General features: G+C 44.8%; 1 protein-coding gene across 3 annotated transcripts in view; it reads left to right on the top strand.

Annotated features, from left to right (window-relative positions):
• Window positions 1-26,562, top strand: part of FGF12 (fibroblast growth factor 12) — a 218,665-nt gene extending 192,103 nt beyond the window's left edge. For all 3 annotated transcript variants that reach the window (XM_041405875.1, XM_041405874.1, XM_041405873.1), the window contains exons 4-5: window positions 17,515-17,713; window positions 26,397-26,562. In XM_041405875.1, coding sequence (XP_041261809.1) covers window positions 17,515-17,713; window positions 26,397-26,515 — 318 coding nt within the window. In that variant the 3' untranslated portion in view covers window positions 26,516-26,562. The remainder of the gene's footprint in view (window positions 1-17,514; window positions 17,714-26,396) is intronic.
• The last annotated feature ends 298 nt before the right edge of the window (window positions 26,563-26,860 follow it).

Here is a 26,860-nt window from a genome sequence, read left to right as displayed (position 1 = left end):
AGGAGATAGCTTTGCTGCCTAGAGTGTTTCAAGCACATTTTGTGTATCTGTTGTTGCATTTTTAGGCTAAAGACATCATAAAGCCAGTAGCTGAGGGAGTGATTATATGACAGCAGTTTCCTACTAATAGAAAAAAATGCTTTTGCCTATCCCTGTGTACAGTTGCTGTGGGGTCTTGTATGCAATTCCACATGGCCAAACCAGAGGGATTGTCTTCTAGCAGAAGGGAAGCTTGAGGTTGGTTTGTGTTTCAGTTTCTGGTTGTCTTCTTGTGAGCATGACTGCCCACAGTGCTCTCCCAGCTCCAGGACTGCCATCAGTGCACGCTGCAAAGGAGAGCAGCCAGGCCACAGCATGTGAGCTCTGCTCTCCTCCTCTTTCCTTTTCTCCTCATAGCAGTGACAGCTCCTTGCACTGGGGCAAACCCCTTCAGTCCTGGTGACACAGCCGGGGGATGAATTTCTGCTTCTGGCTGCTACCAAGCATCACTCACTGCATGCTGCCTCTACTCCTTCCTTGGAAACAGCTTTTTCATGGAAATTAACCTGTTTGGCCAAGGTTGCTCACTGTTGCTGTTTGGATTATTTTCAAGAGTGAGTTGACAGCAACAGCAATAAACTGTCATGTGTTTGGACAGGAGCCACATCTCTGCACCACTTCCCAGCTGCTGCAAGAGTTGCATATGGGAGGTTTGGAAAAGTTGAGGGGTAGACCCAGAGGTTCTTGGCTGCAGAAGGGAGGCAGCAGGACAAGACACTCCTTTTCTGCACTTCTCCCAGGCAGAAGGAGAGAGGTTTGACCAATGCTGTGGTTTCATCCAGGGTAGCAGAAATCCTACGCAAGCAGCAGCTGCACATGTGTAGGCAGCAGAATATATACAAATCAGCTTAGAATATTTAAAATACAGCATGTGTTCAACTCATCGAGCCTTTTTCTGCAGCACCTGTACAGTATTGGTGCACTGGGACATGCTGAATATCTGTGCCTCCTGTGTGTGTTCCTGTTTCCTGTGGGGGAGTGACAGGAATGGATAAGTCTTAGCACAGTGTGACAAGCCTTCCCACATCCCACAGGGCAGCCGGGATGGCATCGCTGCAGGGCCACCCTGCTTGCCTGCAGGGGGATCAGGGCTGTGGAAGATCCCCAGGAGGATCCCTGCTGGCTCTCAAGGTGGCTTGAGAAGAGCAGAGCCTAAATGTCTGTTTCTGCAGAGGCTCTTTCCCAAATTTCTGCTATTATCACAAATAATTTCATGGTAAGGTGTGGTGATAAGGTCTGTTTATGTACTATGAACTACAAGTGTGAGAGCAAGGGAGGGACGGGAGATGTCTGTGCCATCCCATGGTGGGCACAAGATGCCCTGTTAGCCCAGACTGGACCAGTTCACAGCTCCTAGTTCTAGTGTTGTGATGTGGGATTAGGCTGCCAGCCAGGGGGCCTTTATCTGTCATTGCTTTGTACCGTGATTCAGGACTGTACCAAAGAGAGGGCAGTCGATGTGCTGAAATCAGTTGCATGGAACTTGAATTTCAAGTGCGCAGTACTTCAAAATGGCTTGCTGACTGCTGGGCTCAGGCTCTCTGTGTTGAGTTGAGGTGCTGAGAGAGGCCTTGATGCTGTTATGTTCCTGCTCTGTCATGCCAGCAATGTTTCCCATGGGAGAACAATATGTCTCTTTCTCATTATGCTTGAAAAGCCCTATCCTATCTCACGTTCCTGTAGGTTGGAAGTTGCAAAAGAGAAGTTGCTTCTTTCAGTCAATCGAAGTCAAAATGGAGGGGAGGGTGTCTAAATGTTTATAGGGCATAATGCCTGTGACTTGTGCCAGAAGGACCCATCAGAGTAGCTGGATTTCTAGATTATCTCAGTTATCTAAAACTGTGTCTCAGAAACAAAAGCTTACTGTGGTGAAACAATACATCAGACAATAAAGAAGGAGGAATGGGAAGAGGAAGAAAAATACTTTAAGTTATGAATTAAAGGAAATGGAAGGAGTAGGTATGATGTAGCATTGCCCATATTGTGAGACTAAAGGAGACACATTGTTTGGGGATTTTAGAGTAAACTGTTGTCCTGAAAAGCATGGGAGAGAGCACATCCCTTTCCCAGTCCAGACTGCCCTAAGAAACACTCTGCATGGTCATTCCTGAAAGGGCTGTTGTCAGATATGATGAAGATGAAATCACTGTGCTTCCCTGCTGTCCCCAGCATATTTCTCCCAAAAGTGCCGTCAGTGCAGTTGTTCTGCATGGCCTGTGAGTGCCAACACATCTCCCCAGTGCTCTGTCCCTGAGTGCACACCTTCAGCTTTCAAATGGCTTCTGGAGCTGAGGGATTGCCTGATACACTTCAGGAATCCCCAGCTTCTCCCTGGTCATCAGATTTTCATCAACTCTTCACTTTCAGCAATTTCTGAGTGTCTGGCCACAAATTTCCTAATCCCACAGTATTCTAGTCACTATCTGCACAGATTTGACCTTTGTTCTAGCAGTGCAAAGGGGTGGGGAGCAGTTTAGTACTGGGGGAATTTGCTTCATGAATGATTCATGCTGGGATGGCCCTAATCCTATTGAGTTCAAAATGAACAGTGAGAATTTGCACAATTACAACTACTAACTGGAAGAGGCCCTTGAAGCACTTGTGGCCACCCCACCTGTCATTACTTTTTCTGGTTTCTTCACATGAAGTCAGTGCATGTCACAGCACCCCATCTCAGGGCCTTTTGAGGATCCACAGGTTAGAGAAGTTGTGCTGGTGGAGCTGTGAGCTGCATCTGGCTCTGTTTTGGGTTTTGATCACCAGGAGAAGCATGTGTCAGAGTGCAGCAGCAAGCCTGGCAGTGTGCTTCATTGTGTTGCCTACAGGGACAGCAGCCCACTGCTTGGAGCACACGGTGTTCAGGAGTTTGCCACATTGATAAAGGGAAAGCATATCAGGCTTTGACAAGTTACACTGGAGGCTGAACATTGTCAGCTGGAAAGTACCTGCTAGCACGTATACTGCATGCATAAAAAGCTATTTATCTTTGCAAAGGGAGAAGCTGCTGCTGCCCATGGGGAATTAATTTCCAGAGACCTTTTGGGGCTTTTTGATGTGCATGTGCTCAGCATCACTGCTGAGTGACTTTCACTTTCCCAAACATTGTGCTACTCCTGCTAGAGAGAGAGAAAAGATGGGGCACAGCAACGTCATGCCTCTCTGCCACGGATCTTGGGCTGAGAAGGTGATGTGGAATGGAGTTTTTAGGTAGTGGATCCTGCTCTGTCTGGCACACCAGTATCTCCCAGTTCTGTCCTGAATGCAGTAGAGGAAAGCTTTTACAGTGAAAGCTAGGATTCAGAAAATTCAGATCCTGACTGTGACACAGCCTTTTCAAGAATCTTATGCAACTGACCTCATTTCTCTTAGTCCATTACCTCCTCACCACGGTGGGACTTTCTTGTTGGATCCTTGTGTGAGTGGGATAAATGGAAATACTCAGTTGCTCTGCTGGTAGGCACCATTTGTTTACCTACAGGGATTGATGTCCACCCTTGCTTGTAGCATTATGGATTTGATCCTTCTGTGACCTGCCTGTGTAAATGTGAGTATGGCATGACATAGACAGCTATGATGGTCAGAATTGGTTTTGGCAGTTTCTTATCTCCTTAAAATATCAGGTTTTCTTTTTCCATTTCCTCCCAAACACCTTGAAATCTCAACAATGGTGAATTCTCCATGGGCTGAGACCTGACAGACACTGAGCTGGGCAGCAAAGTGCAATCCTGGAGCTGCTCTTCCAAGGTGAGCCCCTCCATCCTGTAATGTTTCACTGAAGCCTCTCCTGGCTCAGGCCCTTCTTGTCTCTTCTTAGGGATCTGCATCAGCTCCCACACCCACCTCTGAACACAGACTGCCTGCCACGCTTCTGCAGTCCCACAGGAGGCTGGGTGCTTTGCCTTAGCACCAGGACACCCTTGCTGGACCCAGCAGGCACAAGCTCCCTGCTGCCAAGAGCAAGGAGGAGCTTTCACTGCATTTTCCCTGTGCTATTGCTCGGGTGCTATTCCCTGTGCTTCCCTCGGTGCTATTGTGGCCAGTGCCAGACTGCCAATTTGACAGTGGTGCATTTTCCCTGTGGTTACACCCTTCCCTTGGTGCTATTGTGGCCAGTGCCAGACTGCCAATTTGACAGTGGCCAGCAGTGCAGCAGTTCTTTAGTCATTTTTAATAAGTGTGTTTGAAAGAAGCTGCTGGCTGCAGAGGTGTGGAGGTCCGTCACACAGCGTGCCTGTCGTGAGCATATGTCTGGCGTCGGGATGAAACCTGTGGCTCTGGCTGTGAGGCTGCAGCACAGAGCTGGGTTTCAGCTGCCCATTAAAAGCAGCTGATGGATCAACGTTGCCAGCAGACATTGTCCCCTGCATCAGGACCAGTAATTAGTACATGGGGCTGTGCTGTCCTTTTGCAATAATCTCTTCTTTCATCACCCTCTTGAAAGGTGGCTTTGCATACAACACCAAGAGTGAAACCATAGCTCATTACTTGATTGCATAATTACATTCTGCTACAGTGTAATTTTGTTATGGATGTAATTAAATGGATCAAGGTCAGCAGTAGGGCTCAGGACATAAGTGGGGGTGAAAAAAGGCCAAGAACTTCTTTAGTGCAGTACCACCTTGTCGGCAACTTTAGCAGCTCAGGTCGTTGTTTTTGTGGCTCTGCTGCTTGTCCCTCTGGCCTTACAAGATGTATGTGATGCTTTTCAGATGGCTTTTCCCATGGTTCTGAGGTAGCCAGCAGTGAGGTTGTGGCTGGCTGGAGGGCTGCAGGCACTTGGATCATTTGAAGAGCCCCCTTACCCTCCTGGCAGAGCTTTTCCACAGGAGTCCTTAGAGACCCATGACCCCTGAACCTGATGGCCTGTGTCCATAGCGACTTTGGGCTAGATTTTGACTGGAAAACAGAAAGTGACAACTATTGAAGCAGGTATATTTCAAGAAAGCTTTGTAATATTTTTTGGATCATACAGTTTGTGGAGGAAGAAATTTGAAGGTTGTAGATGGAGCTTTGTTGAGAGCTGTTGTTTTGTAGTAAGGAGAGAAGTAATTCAGGGAGCCTCTTCCATACTGCACCCTCTCTGTCCTGCTGCATTGGAGCATGGATTGGGCTGCACTATGGCATCTTCTTCCTGGATATGGACATTACTTGGTGCACAGACTTTTTTCCTCATTCACAAAATCGGGGAAAGAAGGAACCAAAGGCATTAATGTGTGCCAAGACTTGTAGTAAGGAATTTCTGTTCCTTAAAAAGGTAACTGTAAGTAAATCATGCAACAAAGTTTATGGGAGCTTAGCCCTTCAGAACAACCTAGTCTATCTACTGCCTTCCAGAGCCTGATATGAATAAATAATTTAATGGCTATTAATGTGAATGCTGCTGATTTTGAGTCTCAGTTCTTACAATATTAAACCCTACAGCCAGTTCTGCCCTTAAGGAACATTCTTTCTGCAAAGGCTTTGTATCCATGCAAATGTTATCTGCACCCTCTGAAGAGACTGCAGCTAAAGAATTGCTTTTGGAAATGTGTAGCGCCAGGATTATCACGCCTTGGTTTTTTATCAAATGTATGCTAACAAAAAAACCAAAAGAACAAAACCCAAGACTATTCAATATCAAAGTTAAATTTAGAAAGCAGACTTTTTAAAGCATCCTTGTCAATTGAAATTTATTTTCAATGACCAGCGTAAAAAGCAAAATCTCATAATTCTCATTATTTTTCTTTTGTGCCTTAGTTACCTCATATTTTTTACTGCCCTCTTCTAAGTACAATGATCCCCATGGTGCTCTTACTTTCTGTGTGTTCCTCTAAGTGCAGTTGCATGTATTTGTGAATTAGCAGTTTGCTAATATGCTTTGCTTAGGTCACTTGAGATGCAGTAGTGTGGAATTAGTAAATAAAACCCAGTGATTTGATAAGCATTCTGCCTCTTGCCTGATTGAATTTTTGCTTCATAGCTTTTCACCTTCCAGATCCTTTCTTTTTGTGCTGTATGATGAAGGTCGTTCATGGCTACACTGTTTGTGACAGGATGGGTCAGCACACCTTTCCTGTTGCTATACTAATGATTCAGGACTTAGTATTGATGAAAACAGATGGAAACTAAGAAATATTGCAAATGGTAAGAAAGGACTGTTATGCCCATGAGCAAATGGTTTCTCTTTTCTGGGGCTTTTTTGGTTCAGTGGGGCATTTTTTCCTCCCCCAGTTCTGTAATAGCACAGAAGAAAACAGAAATAACATGTTTCTTCTCTAGTGATATAGTCAGAACAGCTCTGAGGTTTCCTTCCCCTTCAACATGTTTGCTGAAATATATAAATAAGATTTCTTTAAAATTTATCATGCTAAGAAAAATATTTTTACACTTTGGAAGAGTCCAGCTGTGAGGTGTAGTAATCTCCAGGCTTTCTGCAAGCCAGGTACTGATTTCAGATAGGCAGGCTTAGCAACTGCTTTGTTGGTACTGTGGCCAGTGTAGCTGTTTGTGGATATTGATGGTAGGTGCTGTTGGGAAAGCTTTGTGTTACTACATCCAGTGTGGCTGAGGCATTTGAGATCATAAAGGAACAATCTGAAATGTAAACTCCACATGGCAGAAAAGGACCTTGTGTGCAGCCCCACCCAGGGTTAGAGCAGGCTGCTCACATCTCTGTTTTCCAGAGGCATACAGGGCCCTCAGCCCCTTTTAGGAGCACTGACATTTCACATCATCACATGCCTACTTTATTACACCCCACTGCAGTAAGCCAACTATCCCAGCTATCTCTGGGATTAATGCTTTAGTTAGACCAGGATTGCACTTTAGGAAAAAATCCCTCCAGTCGCTTTCACATGCAACCCTTCAGTTTTCACTGAAGAGTGGTTCAGGCTGTGCAAACTAGCTTCACTACTAGGTGAAGCTAAGCTAAACTAGCTTCACTTTCAGGTGAAATGAAACTGAAAGGTTCTCTTTGGGAGTGCCCCTAAAATACTAGATAGTCAGACCATAGGGCCAGGTGGCAGCTAGACCAGACTGAACCCATCCTGAAATGTCTACAGCATCCAGCCCTTGGCACTAACAGTTTCACTCTATGCATTTGGTCCTACAGTGTAAACACAAGTCTATGTAAAACATAATCAAATGCCTTCACATCTAATTGTAAACCCTGAATCTCACTGAGCCTGTATGCTGCAATAAGTAGCTACAAAGAAAAAGCATTGATTTTTAACTCTGGATTGCTCTGTTGATTTTGGGTCATATAATTTAAAGACATTTTCACTGTCTTCTGTATACTAGTCCCCCAATAAAATGGTCTCCTGCTTTACTGTGCATTGTGCCAAATAGAGTTAGTGTGTTATATTACACTCTCTAGAGTGACTATATTATCTTAGTTTGGAAGTTGAAGTCATTAGTTGGCTTCTGAACAGGATCAGATGCCAAAGCTAATCTGTGTTCTCTAGCAAAGTGTGCAACAGAGTGAAAAATTTCACTACAGCCACTGCTGAAAAATCCCTTATGCTATACTTCCATCTGTCTGATTCCTGGGAAGCAGAGCATCAGCTACAATGGGTCAGCTGGCTGTATACACTGAAACAGTCAGATCTGAGCTGTGGCATAGTGTGGGTCCATTCAAAATGTTTGTGCATTGTCCACGGGTTATTTCACATCAAAAGGAAAGTAACAGAAGAAAAACAAGTCAGGTTGTCAGCACATACATACCATGGAAATCCATTCAATGTACTAATAAGCCCAGTATTGTCTGTGAAGTTGTTTTGGGCTGTGCGGGCTGTGAGCTCATTCAAGCTGTGCATAGATACTGTGGTCAATATGTGGATGGAAATTCTGTCACAGCAGAGTTGGTTGATTTTCTTAATTCTCAGAAAACCAGTGAATAAATGTCTAAAAGCTACAGAAATGTGCCTGCACACCCTCCACAGTCTTCCTTTATAGCACCTACCTACCTACCTACCTACCTACCTTCACTGGGGGTTGGGATGATGAGCAGAGGGGTGTGAAGTGTCACCTGAGTGTCACGCTGGCAGATATTAAGGGAGCACCATGGACCTTTTTTTGCTGGCTTTGTCAGCAGAAATATTGCTGGAGCCCAGGCTTTGAGGCACAGATGTCAGAGGGTTCCCTTTGGCTCTCCCAGTGGGCAGCAGAGCTGGCCTCCTTCCATGAATATTCTGTGAACCTTTCCTTCTCACTGTGTAGGCGCTCCAGCAGTGGGTACAGGGAGTGGGAAAAGCCACATAAATTGTCACACTTCATAACATTTCATCTTGGTTGTAAGAACCTGCTGGTCCAACACCAGCTCACCCCAGCCTCAGTTGATGCTTTAGACCACAGGACTTTCTGTTAATTGCCCAGTTGTAGCCAATCTGTCACTAAGCTGTCAAAATATTAATAAACTAACACCACTCATTTTCAAAATGGATGTTTCATCAGCAAAGAAATTGAATTTCCAGCCCTGGTCATGACAGCTCTGAAACTGGTTTAATGCAGGAGAGATCTTTCCAGCATTAAGAAAGATAGAGTGTGTTTCCAGCGAGTCTCACAGTTTGAATTTAAGAGTCAAAGCAGAGAGGCTATCTCAGCACATCAGCATCTCAGGGCTGTAATAGGCCTGGTGAGCTCCTTGGCAAGTCCTCTTATCTTCTGCCCACATGACGATGAATTACACAGAAAAAATGAGCTACACAGAAAATTGGGTTGAGGCCATTTTCTTTCCTCAGACCTGCACTCTGTGCAGGCTGTACCATTTGGTGAGAACAGGGCAGTTTTGTCTGTGTGTTAAAAACCATAAAACACTTCTAAGACTATTCTTCACAAGGGCTGGGGCTCATTCTCAGCCCTTTTCTTGCTGACATTGTTATAATTGCATTATTTCATTTATGTCAGAAAGAGAGCGTGTTTGCTTAAGAAACTGAACTGGAACTTGGTTGAAATTTGTTTCTCCACTCACTGACACCTCCTGTTTGCAGACCACGTAGCCAGCCGTCTGGTCTTTCAGTGCTCAGGACCTCAGCACAAAAATGTAGGAATGATGAGGTCTACCATGTCCTCCTGTCATTGTGAGGGCATTGTATTGAATGCCCGAGGCATTTATACTCTGTTGTGAACCCTTGAGGATGATTTTCATATCAATAATAACATGATGAACCCAATATTGACTGCTTATTTTCCACTAAAAGGTTTCCTTTGACTATCAGAAGAAAATAATCTCATGTGTATGAATGCATAACCATTACTTTGGTTTATCCATTGTAATCATTATCAACAATAATAAAAATAGCAGGACTGCAAACATAACCAAAGGCAACAAATCAATTTATTCTGCCCTGGGCTCAGACTCAGATGGATGCCAAGAAACAGAGATCATAGGTTCAGAGCATCCCATCTGGCTGTGTTTCTAGAGTTCTTACATTATTATTTTTCTTTATAGTTATTTCAGGCTTTAGCAGATGAGGCAGTACGATGCTAATTTAGGAAATCTGTTCTTCTTGTATGCAACTAACATATCTTCATCTAGTGCCATCTTGTCTCATGATCATTATGTCTGAAAGCAAAAATGTATTTCTGGATGGTGTTTTGGAGTAAGCAGAGTTGATAACATTGTTAGCAATTTCAGACACTTTGTCAGGAAAACAGAATGTAGAGAAGACAATAGATGAGTTGGGATTCCCCAGTTAGAAATTATTCTGGGGTGTCACCAGATTCCCCAGGCTGCCAGGAATGCAGTACCAGGGACAATGGTGTTAGCAAACACCCCTTTCTTGGGAAGTAGTTGCTTTCCTGGAAGAGTAGTGCTGCACTGGATGGGCGAAGTGCCACACGAGTGAGCTGTGCTTTGATCACTGCTCCAGCTCACAGCAGTCCAAACTTTCAGAGGCTTTAAAATTCCAGCTTGAAATAAGATCCAAAATAAAAAAACAAATCAATCAAGTAAATTCTAAATATACCTTATATTTTAAAATGAAGGGATGAAACTTTACTCTGTCCAACCATGAATTTGAATTTGAGGTCCATCGTTTAGAAAAAGTGAAGCAAAGGGCAAAATATGTGCCTTGCTCAGTGCGCCATGTGGGTGAGCAGCTCAATGTGCTGGCTTCTGCAGGTCACATTGCCCACGGAGCTGTGCAGTCATTGGTACCCAGAGCTGACTGACAGAGCCTGTTCTCTCATCCAGTCCCCCTGGGCTCTCCAGGGAGGTATGGAAGTGAGCAGCCTGGCTGGAAGAGTCATCCCCAGTTATGTTCTTGTCAGCAGTCATTAAGCTGAAAGCTGTGTTCCTGTGAGGGTTGCGTGAGCAGCTCACCAAAGGCCAATGCAGTGAATTTGGGCACTTTATGAAGTATTTGATGAAAATGTGACTGCACAATGGGCACGCCAGGAGCTGAAAGAAAAAGAACACAATACTGAGCTGTGGTGAGATGGACAGGTCTAGATTAGGATCCCAAAACTCATTTGCTTTGTAGCCAAAGGGAGACCGTGGCTTCTGTGGATCTGTGTGTGCTCACTGTGGCCAAGGTAACTGATTTATCTGGGGTGAAACAGAGCTCAGTGTCTGGCAGAACTTACCACAGGTTTGGTCAATACTCTGCTCTGTGCTCTGCTCTGTGGGCAGATGTCCTTGCTGCTGTAAGACACCTTGGGCATGTCCATGCTGCAATCACACCTTTGTCTCCAGCATTCCTCAGTGGTGGTGACGTGAATAATTTAATCAGTCCTTGAACATTAAAAGGTGCTTGAGGACAACCTTTGTCCGCATGTAAAGACCAGCAGCCTAATTACAGAGGCTTGTCCAGCACTTGGGTTTTTTTTGCCTATCTAGGAATATTGGGTCAGTTCATATGGCTTAGCAGATCTGCACTCCACAACTTGTGTGGGTGTTTTAAAGGGAAGCCAGCTGAACAATTATTTACCTTGAGCACAGAGAGTTCCCACAAAAGTGAGGGCAGATAGCCCTCTAGTTAAATTTTCAGAGGCAGTAAGTTGGGTGACTTGCTAATGCTGCTTCCCAGCTCCCAGAGCTGGAGAACAGACCTGCATGGATGATGATTTATTTGAAAATGTGTTCCCTCCAGCCCACAGATGGTCCAGGCGGAGTCAGAAAGCTTTCAGATACCATATTGCCTCACTGTACACTCCCATGTAGCAGCTTGTTATTTTAAAATGTATCTGCTCTCTCCTACTTCTAAAAGGCCACCAAGAAGACTTGTCACCAATCTCTTACGGAGCTAGAAGGGGGAGGAAGAGTGGAGTGTGAAGAGTAGAATATCACCTGCCATCTGGACAAAGATGTGATGAGATGTAAAGTTTGGATGCACATTTGCGGTTCTTGATCACATGCCAAGAGAGAGCTCAGCTACAATTATTTTAAAGCATTTCCAGGCAGATGCAACCCTAGGTCAGGGGAGAAGCTACACTGAGGCAGGTGGGCACTGAACTGCAGTGGACTCTGTGCAAGGCATGTCTGCCTGTGGCAGTGCTGCTGGGGTCTGCTCAGGGTTTATCCTGCAAATGGAATCTCTGTGGTTAAAGATCTATCCTGGCAATAAGAGTGTGCCAGGATCAAGTGCTGTCATATGAGGTTTGTGGTCACAAATTCCCAGATATTCAGAAGCATAGTCTCTGAGCTTTCAGGGGTTTAAATGGGAGTTGGGCATTTGCATTTCATCTGGAAGCCCAAATGTCTTCAAGAATCCGGTGTCTTGCACATCCATATTGATTTCTGTGCTGAATTTCTCAGTGCTGTTAGCATCAGAGGAGTGTTGATGAAGCCATGCCTTAACTGCGGTCGGTGGGGAATGTAGAATGGGCTTTACTGGGTAAAGAGCACCATAGAACAGATGCTCTTCTATAGTGCCATCCTTTTCCCCAGGATGGAACAGTGCTTGCACAGACAAGTGAACACAATCCAATCATTCCATGCTCTGCCTCCACAACAACACTGAAGTGCCACTGCTGATAGCTGTGCTGATATTTATGATTTCTACTTAATATGTTTTAAATTAGTTGATGACCTCTTAAGTATTAACACTAACATCAGTAAGTATCCTGAGCCAGATTCTCTGGGAGGGAAGCCTTGCCATGCCATAGACTATGGTGCAGTTTACTGCTTTTATCCCATCTGAAGATCTGGCTCAGTAATTGTGCAGAATGTAAAAGAGAAACCCATAAGTGCTGTAAACAAAGGAAAACTGTTACTCTGGGAGAGTGTTAGTTAGATATTTCAACACTCATAATTAACATCCCTTTCCTAAACTGTGGCACAAACTACTTGCAGAATGGGTTTTTTCTTTATTGCTGCTAGTTTCAGTGACTAAATTTATTAAGTCATTAGGTTTGCTTGTGGATGTATGTATTTGCTGTTCTCCTTTGGGTTATAATAAAAGGAGATCTTAAAAAAAAATCTTTATTTATCTGGCAATTTTGGGAATGTTTGTAGGGAAATGGTGAGCAGTATGAACAAAGCTGCCCAGTCTGGGGGGATGCTGAGTGAGCAGCTGGGTTTGAATACAACAGCAGCCTGTGACAGTTTCCTGCTGGCTTTTCCTAAGTGTTGCATATGGAAACCTGTCACCATTTCTGCCATGATCTGGGACACCAGGGGCTTCTGGGGAAGAGATTGCTGGCTCTTGTGATCAGAACCCAGATGCACCATGCTGTTGTTTATTGGGGACCCTTTATTTTGCACCTCCTGGCTGAGGATGCTCAGTGGCAGGGATGCTCCCAGGCTGGTATGGCAGGGGCTGGCAGTGTTTCCTTGAGCAGCACCAGGGCTGTCCACTGCCCTGGCAGCACTGTGTTTGCACCAGGGCTACAGCACTGTTGGGCTGGCATTTTTTGAAGAAGCTGAGATCTCTGAGGCTGTCAGTGCATCGCTGAATGCCCTGCAGCTTTGTGCCTACAGGTCTGACAGCAGCAGTGCCTCTGCAGCTTTACAGAAATGCAAAGAAGAGTCCAGTCAAACTTAGGGTGTTTGGATTAGATCTACCTGTCCAGGTCAGGTGAAAGCTGAGGTGGATTAGAAAAAAAATCCCCTCTCACAAACCACTGCCAGGCTGTGCTGTGGTGAGGGACAGATGGGCCCAGACATTCCCAACATTTCCCAGAAGAACCAAACTAGCTCAAGTGATGCAGAGATTGGCTTGTGCCTGGAAGTCACATCCATATTTCCATCTACAGATGGCAGGAGACACTACTGGGATCAAGGATAAATGAAACATCCTGGTTTTCTAAATCAGAAATAACTTCTGGGGGAATCCATGGTACCTTAGCCCCTCCCTGAGCAGGTCTGACACCGAATCCCCCCCAATGGCAGATGCATCCATTTAGCTCCTTTTGGTTCCAGGTGTCATTGAATGTGATCTCCCTTTTGTTCTGTGTGATAGCTACTGTGTTGGGGGTTTTTTTTTAGACTGTGAAATTTCCAGTAAAAATACAGTTAGCACAAACCAGACCTATGTTTGTTTTTTCAAAGCAAATCTAATTACTCTTCTTAATACAATTGCTTTTTGTTGAAGGGACTGGATTGAGATGCAAAATACAAGTTGCAAGCAGATGCTAATAATTTTGCATGTAAATTACTAATGGTTTTTTTTGCAAATATTTCATACAAGTTTTTAATTTAATAATTTAAAAAAGAACTGCTTTTCCAAGCCACTTTCAGTAATATCTGTAGACACTTAACAAAATACCTCAGGCTCTAAATCTCCAACTGGTAAACAAATAAATGTATTTATTTACTTTGTATGCAAATATAAATCAGTCAAAGACATATTTTGCATTCAGTTAAATTGAGAGAATATTTTTTTCTACAAATCACAAGCATACTCTTTAATGAGAAGAATTGATGGGCTTTCTGAATGAGCTGAGTTCATGACAGTCCTGACAGGGGACCTCTGTGGACTTTGTGCAGAAAATGGAGTCACTGTTTATTTCTTTGTTTAAAGACTGAAAATGACTGGTGATTAAAAGATAGAAGCCATCTGTCCTCTCACTGTCTTATACCTGGTCGTGCTATTTCAATCAAGGAGAGTATTGGAAAAATAATTCAGTGTGACTTGTTATAACCCTGTTTCCAAGGTCCTGCAGCAAGTGAGGAAGTGAAGTGGTGCTCATGACCCCAGGGCTTTACCATGGCATTATCACTGGGGCAGGATGTCCTTATGTCCTGTCAGAAGCACATGGTGGGCACAGCCTGAGGATCCCTTTTTTGTGTTTACCCACTCTTTATCTGAGATGAAGAGATACTGTTGGACTCCAGGTCTGCCCATCTAGCATTTATCTCACAAACAAAACCAAACAAATTTAAAAACCCTAAATCATGCATGGCCCAGAGGTCTGGTGAAGAGATCAGCGATTTTTAAAAAATACCTTTTGTTATCTCAGATTTCTTTCTGTGCAGCAGTGGCTGCTACAAACTGCTTTATTATTGTGCAGTCTGTTGTGCTCACCTGCACTTCTGTCTTTCTTCCCAGCTCATCACAGCCTAAGACAACTGAAACAGTAGTTCCCACCTGATTCATCATAATTGCACAATTAATTTTGACAGTGAAGCTTGTAGAGAGCTTCTGCCATTAATATCCCAGTAGTCTTTTGTTTTTGGTAGCCCCAAAGCTGACAGCAAAAGGCATGTGATGAAACTAAATGATGCAGTGTACCTGAAGGCTGGCCATGGGGCACCAAGAACACAGCAGTGAAGAAAAACATAAGGGTTTGCATGTTAATGAGATTTAGAGGACACTCAAAATCCTCAGGTAGTTCTTGGGAGAGTGGCCTGAGTCGTGCTCCTTTGCCCTGTCTCCTCTCCAGTCATCTGGTTCTTTCTTCATCCTCTTGCTCTTTGTGTCAAGTCCATGGTAGTGCCCACAGAGATTTCTGCTGCTCAGACCTGTGAGGACCCTGGGACATGTCAGTTTGGTGGCAGGATGAGCAGTGTCCCATGGGTGTCTGTCTCCACATGGCACAGTTGTTGCAGGTGAGATGATGTGCATAAGAAGAAGGGCAATAGTGGATAAACCCAGTATTATTTAACTAGAACTTAGCTGTCAAATTTGTGGATTTCTAGGCTGCTGAATGGACAGAGCTGGGGTGTTTCATAGTAGTGTTGCCATGGTTCAAATCCTGAAGTGCTGTTTCTGCTGAATTCTGGGAGATGAGGAATCAACCAGCCAACTCACAAAACAAATGGGATGCTTATGTTTGCTTGTTGGGAAGCGTTAACATTTAAAGGAAATCAATAGATTTTTCTTTATTTTCTCAAAATCTTCATTACTTTGATGTCTTTGCATGCATTTGCTTTAAAATAATATAAGAATTTTGTGAGTTTATTGGTACAAGTGGGTATACAACACAGCATCTGCTTTTATGAACTACTGCTGCAGATCATAAAATATTACACTGCAGTAATTTTAAAATAGATATTGAGCTGAAAACTTAACTTGCAATCACTTCTAATTAAAATTTCTTTTTTTTTCTTTGTGAAACTACATTTTCAAAATGCATTAGCTTTTATATTTCTTCTTCATTGAAAATAGTCTTAATTCCATGTTTTAAGTCAAGTTGGGAGCTATCTTTCCTAGCCTGCCAACTTTTTAGTCCCCCCAAAAGGGAATTTTCGTGATCGACTTTTACTGATGGGGTAATGAAAACATGGGAAAGGGGATTGAGTTGTCCAGTTTGGTTTGAGAGCTGCTGCCTGGCTGGGCCTGGTGCCAGGGAGTGCCCCCGAGCCAGCAGTTCAGAGGCAGCTCCTGCAAACCCAGCTCCCAGGTGAGCTGAGCCTTCCCAGGCAAGCCAAAGCCTGGAGATAAAGGGCAGATTAAGGAACACTTAAACACTGTTCTTTTGGGAAGCTACTTCAAACACCATTTTATAGTGCTCTAAGTCATCTAGATCTCTCTTAACTTGTTTCACTCGCTTTTAAAAATATTTATTTCTCTGGCATAAAGGACTCCCTCAGATAAGGCAAAATGGCCCGTTTTGCTGATGGTATTTTTACCTGTGTGGTGCTTATGATTGATGCAAAATTCACGTGTGCAGCACAGCTCTGTGCTTTCTGCTGTGCTTTATCTTCTGTAGCTTCAAGCCTGCCAGTCTCTGCAGGTCTGTTGCACACTGGATTTATTGTCACACCAGCAACACTTTATATAACCCCCAGATCGCTTGGGAACACGTTCCTGAGTGTTGCTGAATGTTCAGAATGTTTGCTCTTTAACAAGGTCTGCAGTAAACACGTGACATTACTCCAGATGCTTTGCTCAATGCTGGTCATGGGTTTTGCTTTGGCAAGGCTGGAGAAGCTCCCAAAGACTTGGGAGTGGCTAAGGTTTGGGAGGGAGCATCACTTGCCTGTAAGAAGCATCTGCCTTCACTCACAGGCCTCAGAAATGCCTTGTCTGGGACCTGTAAGAAGAGATTTTTTTGTTGAAACAGTTTTGATTCAGGAAATGAATTTTCATTGTGGCTTGAACTTTTTAAGCAAGAACAGTTTTTAGAAAATTAGTAGGAGAATTTGTTTGGCTAGGATAGGTTTTCTGCTCAATCTCAAAGTCTGGGAACAAAACCCAACTCACTAACAGCCACATATGACTCACTGAAGGTTGGAGAGCCCACTGTTACAGAATCCCTTGGCCAGCCAGATCTTTTAAAAGAGCTTTATTGTTTCTCTGTTCTGAAAATCTTGAATACTGGGACATAACAAGTACTAGTCCATAGCTGACTGTAGTTCTGTCCTGGAGACTTCATGCAAAGCCAGGGCAAGTGGCAATCACACAGCCACTCCCACAACCATCACAGGCTGAGGGGATGTCCTGGACAGATCCATGTGTGCTCTGCTCCAGGGCAGGTGTGGAAATGCTTCTCGGTACCTGCAGAAATACTTATGCCAGAAATCTTGAAAATTACTTCTTTCTCTTTTTTGAAAGATTTCCAGGCTTTGTGCCAGCATTTCCTCACAACGCTTTTGAAATTAAATGGTTTACTTGCTTTTGTACTCTCATTTCTTTGAATCCTCTTAAATGGTTCAATAAACTGCCTTTTGCCTCTAAGAATTTGAAGAAACCTCAATATCTTAGACAAAAAGCATTGTACATCTGCCCATCACGGGAAGGTATGAGCAAAGCCAGGGGAAGGCATCAGGAAGAGCAAGGCTGTCTCTGCTTCTCAGCTCTTTTTCTTTCTTTTTCTTAGTATTAAAGTCTAAATCCTGGCATATTTCTGACTTTTCCTGCACATTTTTCATGCCTGCTCACTGTGGGCTGTTTTGCAAAACCACAGCTGTGCCAGGGAAGGACAGCCTTGCCTTTCAGCTGGGAGTTGTCTGGATGGGTGTTACTGCTGGGAGCTGGCATTGCTGATGCCTGTTGTTTTCTGTTGCTAACTGCAATGCGTGACCATTGTGTATCCCTTAGTGATGCCTAATTTAGAAGATCAGTGATTATTAATTCTTCCATTGCTTTTTCTTCTCTCTGTCTCTTACTGCAGGATGTTTTCACACCAGAGTGCAAATTTAAAGAATCTGTCTTTGAAAACTACTACGTTATTTATTCTTCCACGCTGTACCGGCAGCAAGAATCCGGACGAGCGTGGTTCCTGGGACTCAATAAAGAAGGTCAAATTATGAAGGGAAACCGAGTGAAAAAAACCAAACCCTCATCACATTTTGTACCCAAACCCATTGAAGGTATGGAATCTGCCCACTTTCTCCCTCAGTGGGGTTTGGGTAGGGGGAGGTAACAGCTTCAGAGTTGGGGTTTCCTGGGTGGGGGTGTTGGGCTTCGAGACCAGAAAGCAAGAAGAAATAAATGTTTGTAGCACTTCAGATAAGTGCTGGGTTGCTCTGTTAGCAGTTCTACTTTCCTTCTAGCCTCAAAGGGGTTTCTTAGCTTTGGGGTGCTAAAGGATGAATTTAAAAGCCTAGCAACACAAGAAATTACTGGTAAAGAAAAGCAGCCAGCAGTTCCAAAGGAATGTGATGCAGCAGTGATCATAATGCTGTCTTCTCAGAGGATTTTGCCACTGTTTTTCAGTAGATTTCCAGTCCCATGTAGAGTCAGTAGAGATGATTTATCTCACCTGATTTTAGACTTTGGCACTCCGTTCATAGTAACAGAAGAAAAATGGGTCCTACCAGCACAGCTGTGGATGTTCTTTTTATGTCTACCCTGAGATTAAATCTGTTTTTCCTCATATGTAAAGGCATCCTAGTTAGTCGCTGGGGGGTAGAGTTGTTGTCCAAAGTTAGATGGGATGCTGTCATGCCATATGTCTTCATCACAGTGTGAGGCTTCAGTGAAAGTCATGGAGTTGAAGTTCTGCCCTCCTGCAGATGCCTGTACACTCTGAAGTGTGCCTCAGGCTCCTGCCAGGACATTTTGCTTTTTGTGGGCTGGCCCCTAATAAATGGAGAGATAGTGTGGTAAGCCTAGTACTTAATAGGTACTAACTTGATTCTGGAAACAGCACATCTTATCTCTTGCTTGGGAAAAGCACTACTTTTCAATCCCCAAACCAGGTATGCCTTTGTGACCCCATCTTTGTCCTGCCATTTGTCTCCTTTAGGGACACAGTAGCCTGGAGCTGGCCTTGGCTGCACAGCTCTGTGCTCCCTCTCACTACTCCATGTTGGCTGTGGGAGAAGGTTTGAACTGATGCTCCCCTAACAGGTACCACTCACAAGTGATGGAGGCCACAGCTCATTCCACACAGCAGTGGCCTTTTTAAAAGCTTCCCAGCTCAAGGATGGGAAGTTGGGAGTGTAAGGAAAAGGCCATCTGAAGCAAAGCATTAGAGAAATTCAGTGCAGCATTCCCAGAGTATCTGTGAGCTTTGCACAGGAAATGGAAATGTTGAAAGAGTGGCTGGAGCTGCTTGTCCTATGCTTGCTTTCAACAGCTTCTCTGCAGCCAGGAGCCCTTTGTTGTTTATCTGAGGCATTAGTGGGATTGGTACCCTAAGCCCTTGAGTGTTGCTAAGGAACAGGGCCTGCTTCAGGCATGGGGCTGGTCACCAGCTTCTCTCTTGACTTGACCTCGAGAAGAGTCTTTTACAAGCACCATCTTTCACAGCTGGGTTTTCACCACCTCCTGGTATTTCTTCGCTGCCTGGCTGGGCATTGGTGCTGATCAGTGGGATCCTTTGAATGCAGGCTTCTTTTTTAATCTAGCATGCATGGTGTCTGCTGAACAGCTCAATAGTTTCCTTCTGCATTCATTAAACTAGGCCATTCCCGTGGCTCTCCTCGTGGAAAGCCTTGCCTTAACAGAGCTGCCTGACCCACAGCAGAGATCTCATTTCAGCAAATGCCGCTCTGGCTTTCATTTTGAATAACCCAGCCCAGCCTGAGAGCTTCCCTTTCCCGCAGTTGCATCCTCCCACACTTGCCTCAATCACAGCTGTCACATAACCTCCTGAGCAGCGAGCGCTTTGGAAGTTGGCAGCCAAATTAAGGGCTCCTCCACTCCTTCCCTCCTCCACATGCTTTGCAGTCAGGCTTTGTGAGCGCTGCTGCATCAAAGAGTTGGCAGTCTCCCAAGCCAAGGCACGTGTCAGCTTCCCAAAGCATTCAGCTGTCTGGGACTGTGACTCCAGACAGAGGACTCTGTTCCCAAGCCTAAAATTCATTGTAGGTAGCAGAGGCTTGTGGGGAGGGTTGGAGTAAAACGCGCTCATCTCCATGTGACTTCTCTGCACCGCATCCATCAAAGTCCCCAGGAGCAGAGCTTGCAAGCAGAGATGTTACAGAAAAGGGGCAATTCCTACCCTGTTCTAACAGCTTCTTTCTCTTTGTTATGACTCCAAGGAAATACTCAAAGCACTCTCCTGCTGTATTTGCATGTTGGTTCTGCAGAATGCTGTGGCTTGCCCCAGTGTGTGGGCTTTGCTGCTTATTCAGGACACAGCTTCCATCCACAGTCACACCCCCAGGTTTCCTGTTGCTGGATACCACCACCAGCATTAGCCCTGTCCCGTGATGGCTGACACAGGACTGTGTGCAAGGAGGAATCTGCTCCCCCTGGGAAGGAGAAGTACCACATCCATTGCTAGGAATCACTTCATCTACCACTCAATAGCAGTTATATCTGAGATGAAACTTCCCCATTGTTTCTGATATACAGAAAAGTTATGCAGCATTTTAGTGAAGAAAGGGTTCACAGGTAAGGGAAAGAGAAAAAAACCCAGATTGCTCCCTAAGTTCTTTTGATTCCCATTGCTTCATCCTGCTCTCTGAATTCAGAAGTCTCCTTGAAATTGCAAATGGACAGTAAACTTGTACATAAATAAGAAATATCCTCACAGATAATTTCTAAATACTCATGGGCGCACATATGCATATATACACAGTGGTATCTGTGTATGGGTGTGTGTTATCTAAGGCTTTTAGCAGCTACGGTCTGCTGTGCTAAACACTCAGAGTGTTTTGACTCATGTAGATTGGCAGGATGCTGGAGGTATTTTGTATGAAATTCAATAGATACCAACTGGAAAAGTTTGGGGCTTTGGTTGGTAGGAGGTTTTTTTAGTTTAGTGTAGGTAGGTTTTGTTTGTTTTTGGAAATAAGATTAAGCTTAATCAATATGAAAGCACAAAAAACTTACTAAGTAATAACAGGGGAGACGTTAAGTTCTTCTCCCATCTGTGCACAGGCAAAGCCAAGGCAAACAGCCTGGTAGGCAGCAGTTGATGTACTGTGTGGTGCCAGTTTTGCTTCAAAACACACATATGCAACACATTTCTTTTGATATTTTTATTTCTGATCACCGATTATTCGAGCTAAATGAACCCTAAAGGGAAGACATCAAGATTGAACTAGACTGCACAAGAAATGAGCTTAAGTTTAATTGTCATTTGGACAACAAGCAATCTTTTAGAGAAATTTCAGTCTCTTTAAGTGTCTGTAATGATTAGTGCTGGAACAATCCTACCATCCATAGTGCCTCTTGTTCTTCTAAATATCCAAATCCATCTCAATGTGAGAAGTTTCCAGTCATTTAAGTAGGAATATTATCAGATGCTTACTGTGGATGTGCTCTGTTATTTATATTTCCTTCTTCTTGAAGACATAATTTCCAAATGCAACTCTCGCAAAGAGTTACATTTCCTCTCTCTCCTGGCCCAAACTAGAAAACACTTAGGGTGGGAAATCTGGCCACAGAAGCAGAAAACTTCCTCCAAGTCAGCAGAGCAGTCCCTAACTCTGGATTTATGGTGCTTCAGCTCTCATGAGCTGAACGTGTCTCAGATACAAAGGTGACCTGTTAATGACTAGTCTGGATCCATTTATTACCACTGATGAGTATCCAAGCAGCCAGATCCTTCCCAGTGTCATTCCTCAGGAAAATAACATCCAAGTTCTGTTAAGGCAGAGTCCTCAGATGTTATAAAGTACAAGACTGTTGACTAGGAAAATTCGGTAGGTCTTGTGAAAATGCTTCAAATGTATCACCTTAATACATAAAGCATAGAGTCACAGGAAGTCTTGGGTTGGAAGAAACCTTAACCAACATCTAGTCCCAACCCCCTGCCATGGGGAGAGATGCCACCCTCCCCAGATCAGGCCTCATCCAGCCTTGACTTGGGCACTTCCAGGGATGGGGCATCAACAACTGCTCTGGGCAGCCTGTGGGAGTGCCTCACTGTCCTCACAGAGAAGAATTTCTTCCTAATGTCTAACCGAAACCTCTCCTTTTTTAAAAACCATTCTCCCTTGTCCTGTTACTACCTGCCCATATAACATGTTACTTTCCCAACATCCTAAAAAGTACTCTTAAAAAAATCAAACCTCAGAATCTCCACACTCTATAAGTCTTTGCTAACACAGCTCCTCTCTTGGGTCTGTCTTCCAGGTAGGCAGGTTTTGGTATGTTTTCTGTGCCACACTAACTCACTTGTTCATCTATCAGACTCTTGATCATGTTATTAGATGGCAAATGTGATGTATTTTAACCATGATTTTGCTTGGATTTTTTGCCATCCTGTGCTGCCTTTCTTATCTGAACAAAGTGTGATTCCACCTGGCAACATCCTTCACATTTTACATGTCTATCTTCACACCAGATAGACATGAGCTCACATGCCTCTGAAATCCATCAGCTGGATTTAGAACACGGTAATTAGAGGCAGAAAACGAGGTTGCCTAATCACTCACTCCCTGGTGCCTCAGTGCTGCTGCTCAGACAGTGAATTCCCTGCACCAAAGCACTGGCAAATACAGCCACTCAGGCAGATACCAACACCCAGAGCTGTGGTGTTTGTGCAGGCAGGGAGCCTGCTGTGGGCTGCTACCAGAGGATGTGCGTCCAGCCCTGCCCAGGTCCAGCCCAGCACCGTCGGGCACACGGTGATCCTGCAGGGCTGCCCACCTGCTGGACAGCAGCTTAGAAAAGTTTTGGTTCCCCCTGACTCAAAAGGGTCTGAGACCAGGAAAGACACAGAGTGAAGATGGATAGATGGGAAATATCTAATGCGCTTAATGAGCTTTTTGCCATATTCTAGAGAAAGGAAATGGAGTTTGTTGCATCCCCTGAACCTCCTCAACTTGCAGTGATGCCAAGTGAGAAATGCTAGGGTCAGGACACAAAATGATGCTTCCCAAACTCAGGCAGTCCCTGATGCCCAGGGTGATTTCAGTGTCATCATGTGGGTGATGTGCCAGTGCCGTGTCTGGGAAACAGAAATGAGAGTGTGATCCTGTGCCAGCACGTAGGCAAGAGTTTGAGCTGTTCTGGGTGACAGGCAGCCCCTTCCACGCCTTTGCCTTCAGGAAGTATGGTCCCTGCCACCCACGTCCTCCTCACTTGTACCCTCAGTCTCCTTCCTAATTGGTGAGTTTGATCTTTGTGCAGATTTTTCCCTTGTGCCTGTGAGTGGCAGGCACTGCTGCTTCTCAGGGGAGCAGGGACTTGAAAGCCACAAGAACAAGACATGGGCACAGCTCCACTGCGTTCACCCCCTTACATTAATGCCTGCAGCTCTTCAGCAGATCAAGCTAACAGCACTTTCCAATTAAAGCATGAATATGGATGTGTTGATTGGAATCTGGGGCATAGGAGCTGATTATCTGATTGAAACTCCAAAGCATTAGCTTGGTTTCTAGACATTAAGGGCTGTATTTGGCTTGGTGTGTGGGTGTGGGTGGGTGGGAGAAGCAAGGCAAAGCAGGGAGGGAACTCTTGTTCTAGCTGAATTGCTCATCCTTCCAAAGCTCCTTGTGCTGTGTGCTCCAGCAGACCTCCCAGGTGTCCGGGCACGACTGTCACACTGCTGCTGCTTTACCTCGGTGCAGGTGACAGGGAAGTGTGTCTACAAACACACATACACACAGAGGGATCCCAAAGAGACCTGCCAGCGAGTGCTGCAAGTCCTGGAGCCCAACGATGTACTCTCAAAGCTGTGAAGATCTGGGCACTCACAAGAGCCCGTTTGCAAACACCCCCTCCCCAGTCCATGACTAACATCTCCCCGCGTGAGTCACGCTCAGACTTCCTCAGTACAAAGAGGAACAAGCTGCAGTCCAAGAGCCTGTGTTGAACAACATGCTGGGCTGTCCTTGAAGTCCTGTGCCTGTGCAGATGCAGGTGTACACACCTGTGTGCCACAGTGCAGGGGGTTTACAGCCCCTGCTGGCCACAGCTCAGCACCTGTGCACAAGCATCCTGAGTAGGAGAACATCCAGGCATCTCTTGTGCATGATGCCATGTAAGTGCTGCATACACTGATCCTCTAGGTGTATCTAAATACTGAAGATATGCTTGTCCTGTACTGCTACAGATTTTCTGGCATGGGCTGTTGGCACAGCCTGCCTGGTACAGAGGCTTTGACAGCTCTGTCTGAAAAGCTCAGTGTGAGCAGTCTCCAGCCATGCCCCACATCAGTATTTGTATTCTGCACTAGACTGGAAGATAAAACTTTCCTGCCTTATTTGCTTGGCAGGTACAGGGTTTCATTCATTTGTAGCTGCAAATGTTGTTTACTTCAGTAGCCTGGTTTATATTCTTTACTCTGTGGGCCTTGTTGGCAGCTCAAGGTTTTTGCCCAAAGGCCATTGTGAGAGGCAGGGAGTTGAGGAATGGCAGCATGCCATGGTGCTGCTGCAGCATTCACCTGGGCTCAGTCTTTGTGGCTAAGCATCTGACCCAGCCTGATGAGTTTTTGGGGATGAGTATGAGTGAGATGAGCTTGGTTCTGGGGGAAGAAGTCATGGAGGTCCCTCCAGCTCCAGCTTGGGACCAGAGAGGTCAGGATGAAGGCAACAGTGCACTTGAGACAAAACTTTGTGTATGGAATGTCAGGGGCACTGGGACAACACTGGCACAAATACATAATTCTGCTGAGCAAACATCACATCCCAGAATAAGGTGAGTCACAGAAGTGATGCACACCCTCAGTGCTATCCAAAGGCTCTGCAGCTCAGGGTTAAGAATCACAAGGGTTTTCCTCAGTTGTTAACCATTTCATACTTTCTTTAGGATTTTACTGGGGACTTCACCACAACAGGCAAATTCTCCATCACCATGTTGTTGAGTGACAAGCTCTCCTAGGTGTGAGGGGCAGGACTGAAAGGGATGTGAGAGCCCTTTTCCATCTGTTGCTCCCATGCTACACATTGTCCTTGCAGCATGCAGACAGCATCCATTGTCTGGACCTGATGGGCAGTCCTGGCACGGCTCATCCTGGCCCAGACCCATGGGACAACTCCTTCATTTTCTCTTTTTTTTTTCTTTCCTCTCTAATTTTCATGAAAAAAATGGCTCCAGTAGCAGTAACAGTTTGCAGAGCAGTATCTCCTTTCAGCCTTGCTGGGAGGACCTGTGTGTGTATGTGTGTGTGTGTGTGTTTAAACTGCTTTGAAAGCCTTGCATGAAAAATACTCTATGGGAAAAGTAATATTTTTTCCCTGCTCATATATTCCATTCAATATCCCTCCTATTAATACACAGTTGACTGCACTTTATCTTTGTCCTCTATTGTTGCACAGTGCTGTAACTGTTTATCTAGTCAGGAGTAAAAGCACAGAGCAATAATGTCATTTTCAGCCTGCCTCTAATTGCTAGGATTTATTTGCAAATCAAGGGAGATTATAGATCTAGCACTTACATTGCCTTTTTGTACATGGGGTGGGTTTTTTAGTTTCTTGAGATAATTTTTAAAGTTTTATTCTTGTTGATTATGCAGAACCAAACCCTGATAGGCTCTGTCCTGTGTTGGAGCTCTGTGCCATTGTTTGTGATGTGACAACCTCACAAAATGAAGCAATACACAATAATTTCTTAATTTCCTAATTTTTGCAAAGATCTGGACATGACATTTGCAGTCTGGACCTGCCTTATGTTCTCATCTCTTCTGTGCCTGCCCTTGAGATGCTTCACTCTTTCAATCCCATTTGCACCCTGCCACATTTGCAGTGAGCTCATCAGAGATGCTCTCCTTGGTGTGAACAGCTCCTGCCCCTGCTCTGGCACACCTCACATGGCACGAGGACAGCCGTGAGGACTTAGTCCACGTGGTGAGCTGGATAAATGCTTTGTCCTGCCCAGGACATGGGGATGAGCCATGCCTTGGGCAGACATTGCCTTCTCTGGCTGTCTGGGCTCCAGCAAGTGCATTTTTGTAGGACACACGCTGCATAGCCAGGGTCTGGAAAGAAGGTGCCCTCCAGCCACCCTGTTCTCAGGTGCTGCCAGACAACCACAGAAAGCTGGGACAGCTCCTGACTTGCTGTCACTGAACTCATCCCTTGTGTCTGCTCACAGCCCTGACCTTGGCTGGCTGGCTTGATTTACAGAGGAATAAATAGGAAGTGCCGAGAGCAGACCGCGGCTCTTGGCCGATGGAGCCAAATGGGCTTGAGTCACCACTTCAGATCCACAGCTCAACACCCAGAACGCCTTCGTGGCTCAGCTGCAGGTGCAGTTTTGATTCAGGTCTCTCAAGGGCTTTGGTTGCAGGTCAAGGGCTGGGAACCGGATCATTCTTGAACCTGTTGTTAGATGATAATCAGCTTCTCAAGGCAGTGCATGGCTCTGTGAGCTAAAATGTTTGTTTTATATATGTGAATATAACATGAAAAAACTGTAAAGCACATAAAACCTAGAAAGATTTATCTGTGAGCAGTCAATCTGCTGTTTCTCTCTGCCTTTGAAAGAATACAGAGACAGAAACAAATGGCAGCAAGGGCAAGTAAACAGATCCTGCTTGGTGGCACAATCTGCTGCTGGGTCAATTGGGGTTTTGTAAGTGTGAGTGAGTGTGTGTGTGTATGCTTGCAATGGGGCTGGAATCCAGCATCATGTACAAAGAAATAATTTGTTATGGTCATGACTGTCTGTGACTTCAGGGCTGTTAATGGGTGTCTCTTCTGTTTGCAGTGTGCATGTACAGAGAGCCATCGCTGCATGAAATTGGAGAAAAACAAGGACGCTCAAGGAAAAGTTCAGGGACACCAACCATGAATGGAGGCAAAGTTGTTAACCAAGACTCGACATAGCTGACAAATACCCTCCCTTCTTCCAACTCCTCCCCTCCCACCCACCTACCCACCCCACCTGGCGAAACCACACTGAGATGATGACAACTGGGCAAGGCAGGACCTACGGTAGTGGCTTGGAGTGTGAACTCCAGAATCTTTCTTTGTGTAGGACGAGAAAATCGAAACTCAGATCCTGCCTGTTGCAACGTTTTAAAAAACAACAACAAAAAAAAGTGAAGAAAAATGTTTTAAATCAGGACTCCATTAACATTTTCAAAAGCAAACTGTTTGCTCTGTGATCAAGGGGGAAAAATCTCATCTCTGCATAATAATAATAATAATAATAACAACTAATAAATATAA

This window comes from Onychostruthus taczanowskii, unplaced genomic scaffold (assembly GCF_017590055.1).
Source record: "Onychostruthus taczanowskii isolate IOZ18803 unplaced genomic scaffold, ASM1759005v1 scaffold24, whole genome shotgun sequence".
In the NCBI taxonomy this organism is placed as follows: Eukaryota; Metazoa; Chordata; class Aves; order Passeriformes; family Passeridae; genus Onychostruthus; species Onychostruthus taczanowskii.
The sequence above is the reverse complement of the archived record's forward strand: the minus strand, read 5'-3'. Positions and strand labels throughout refer to the sequence as shown.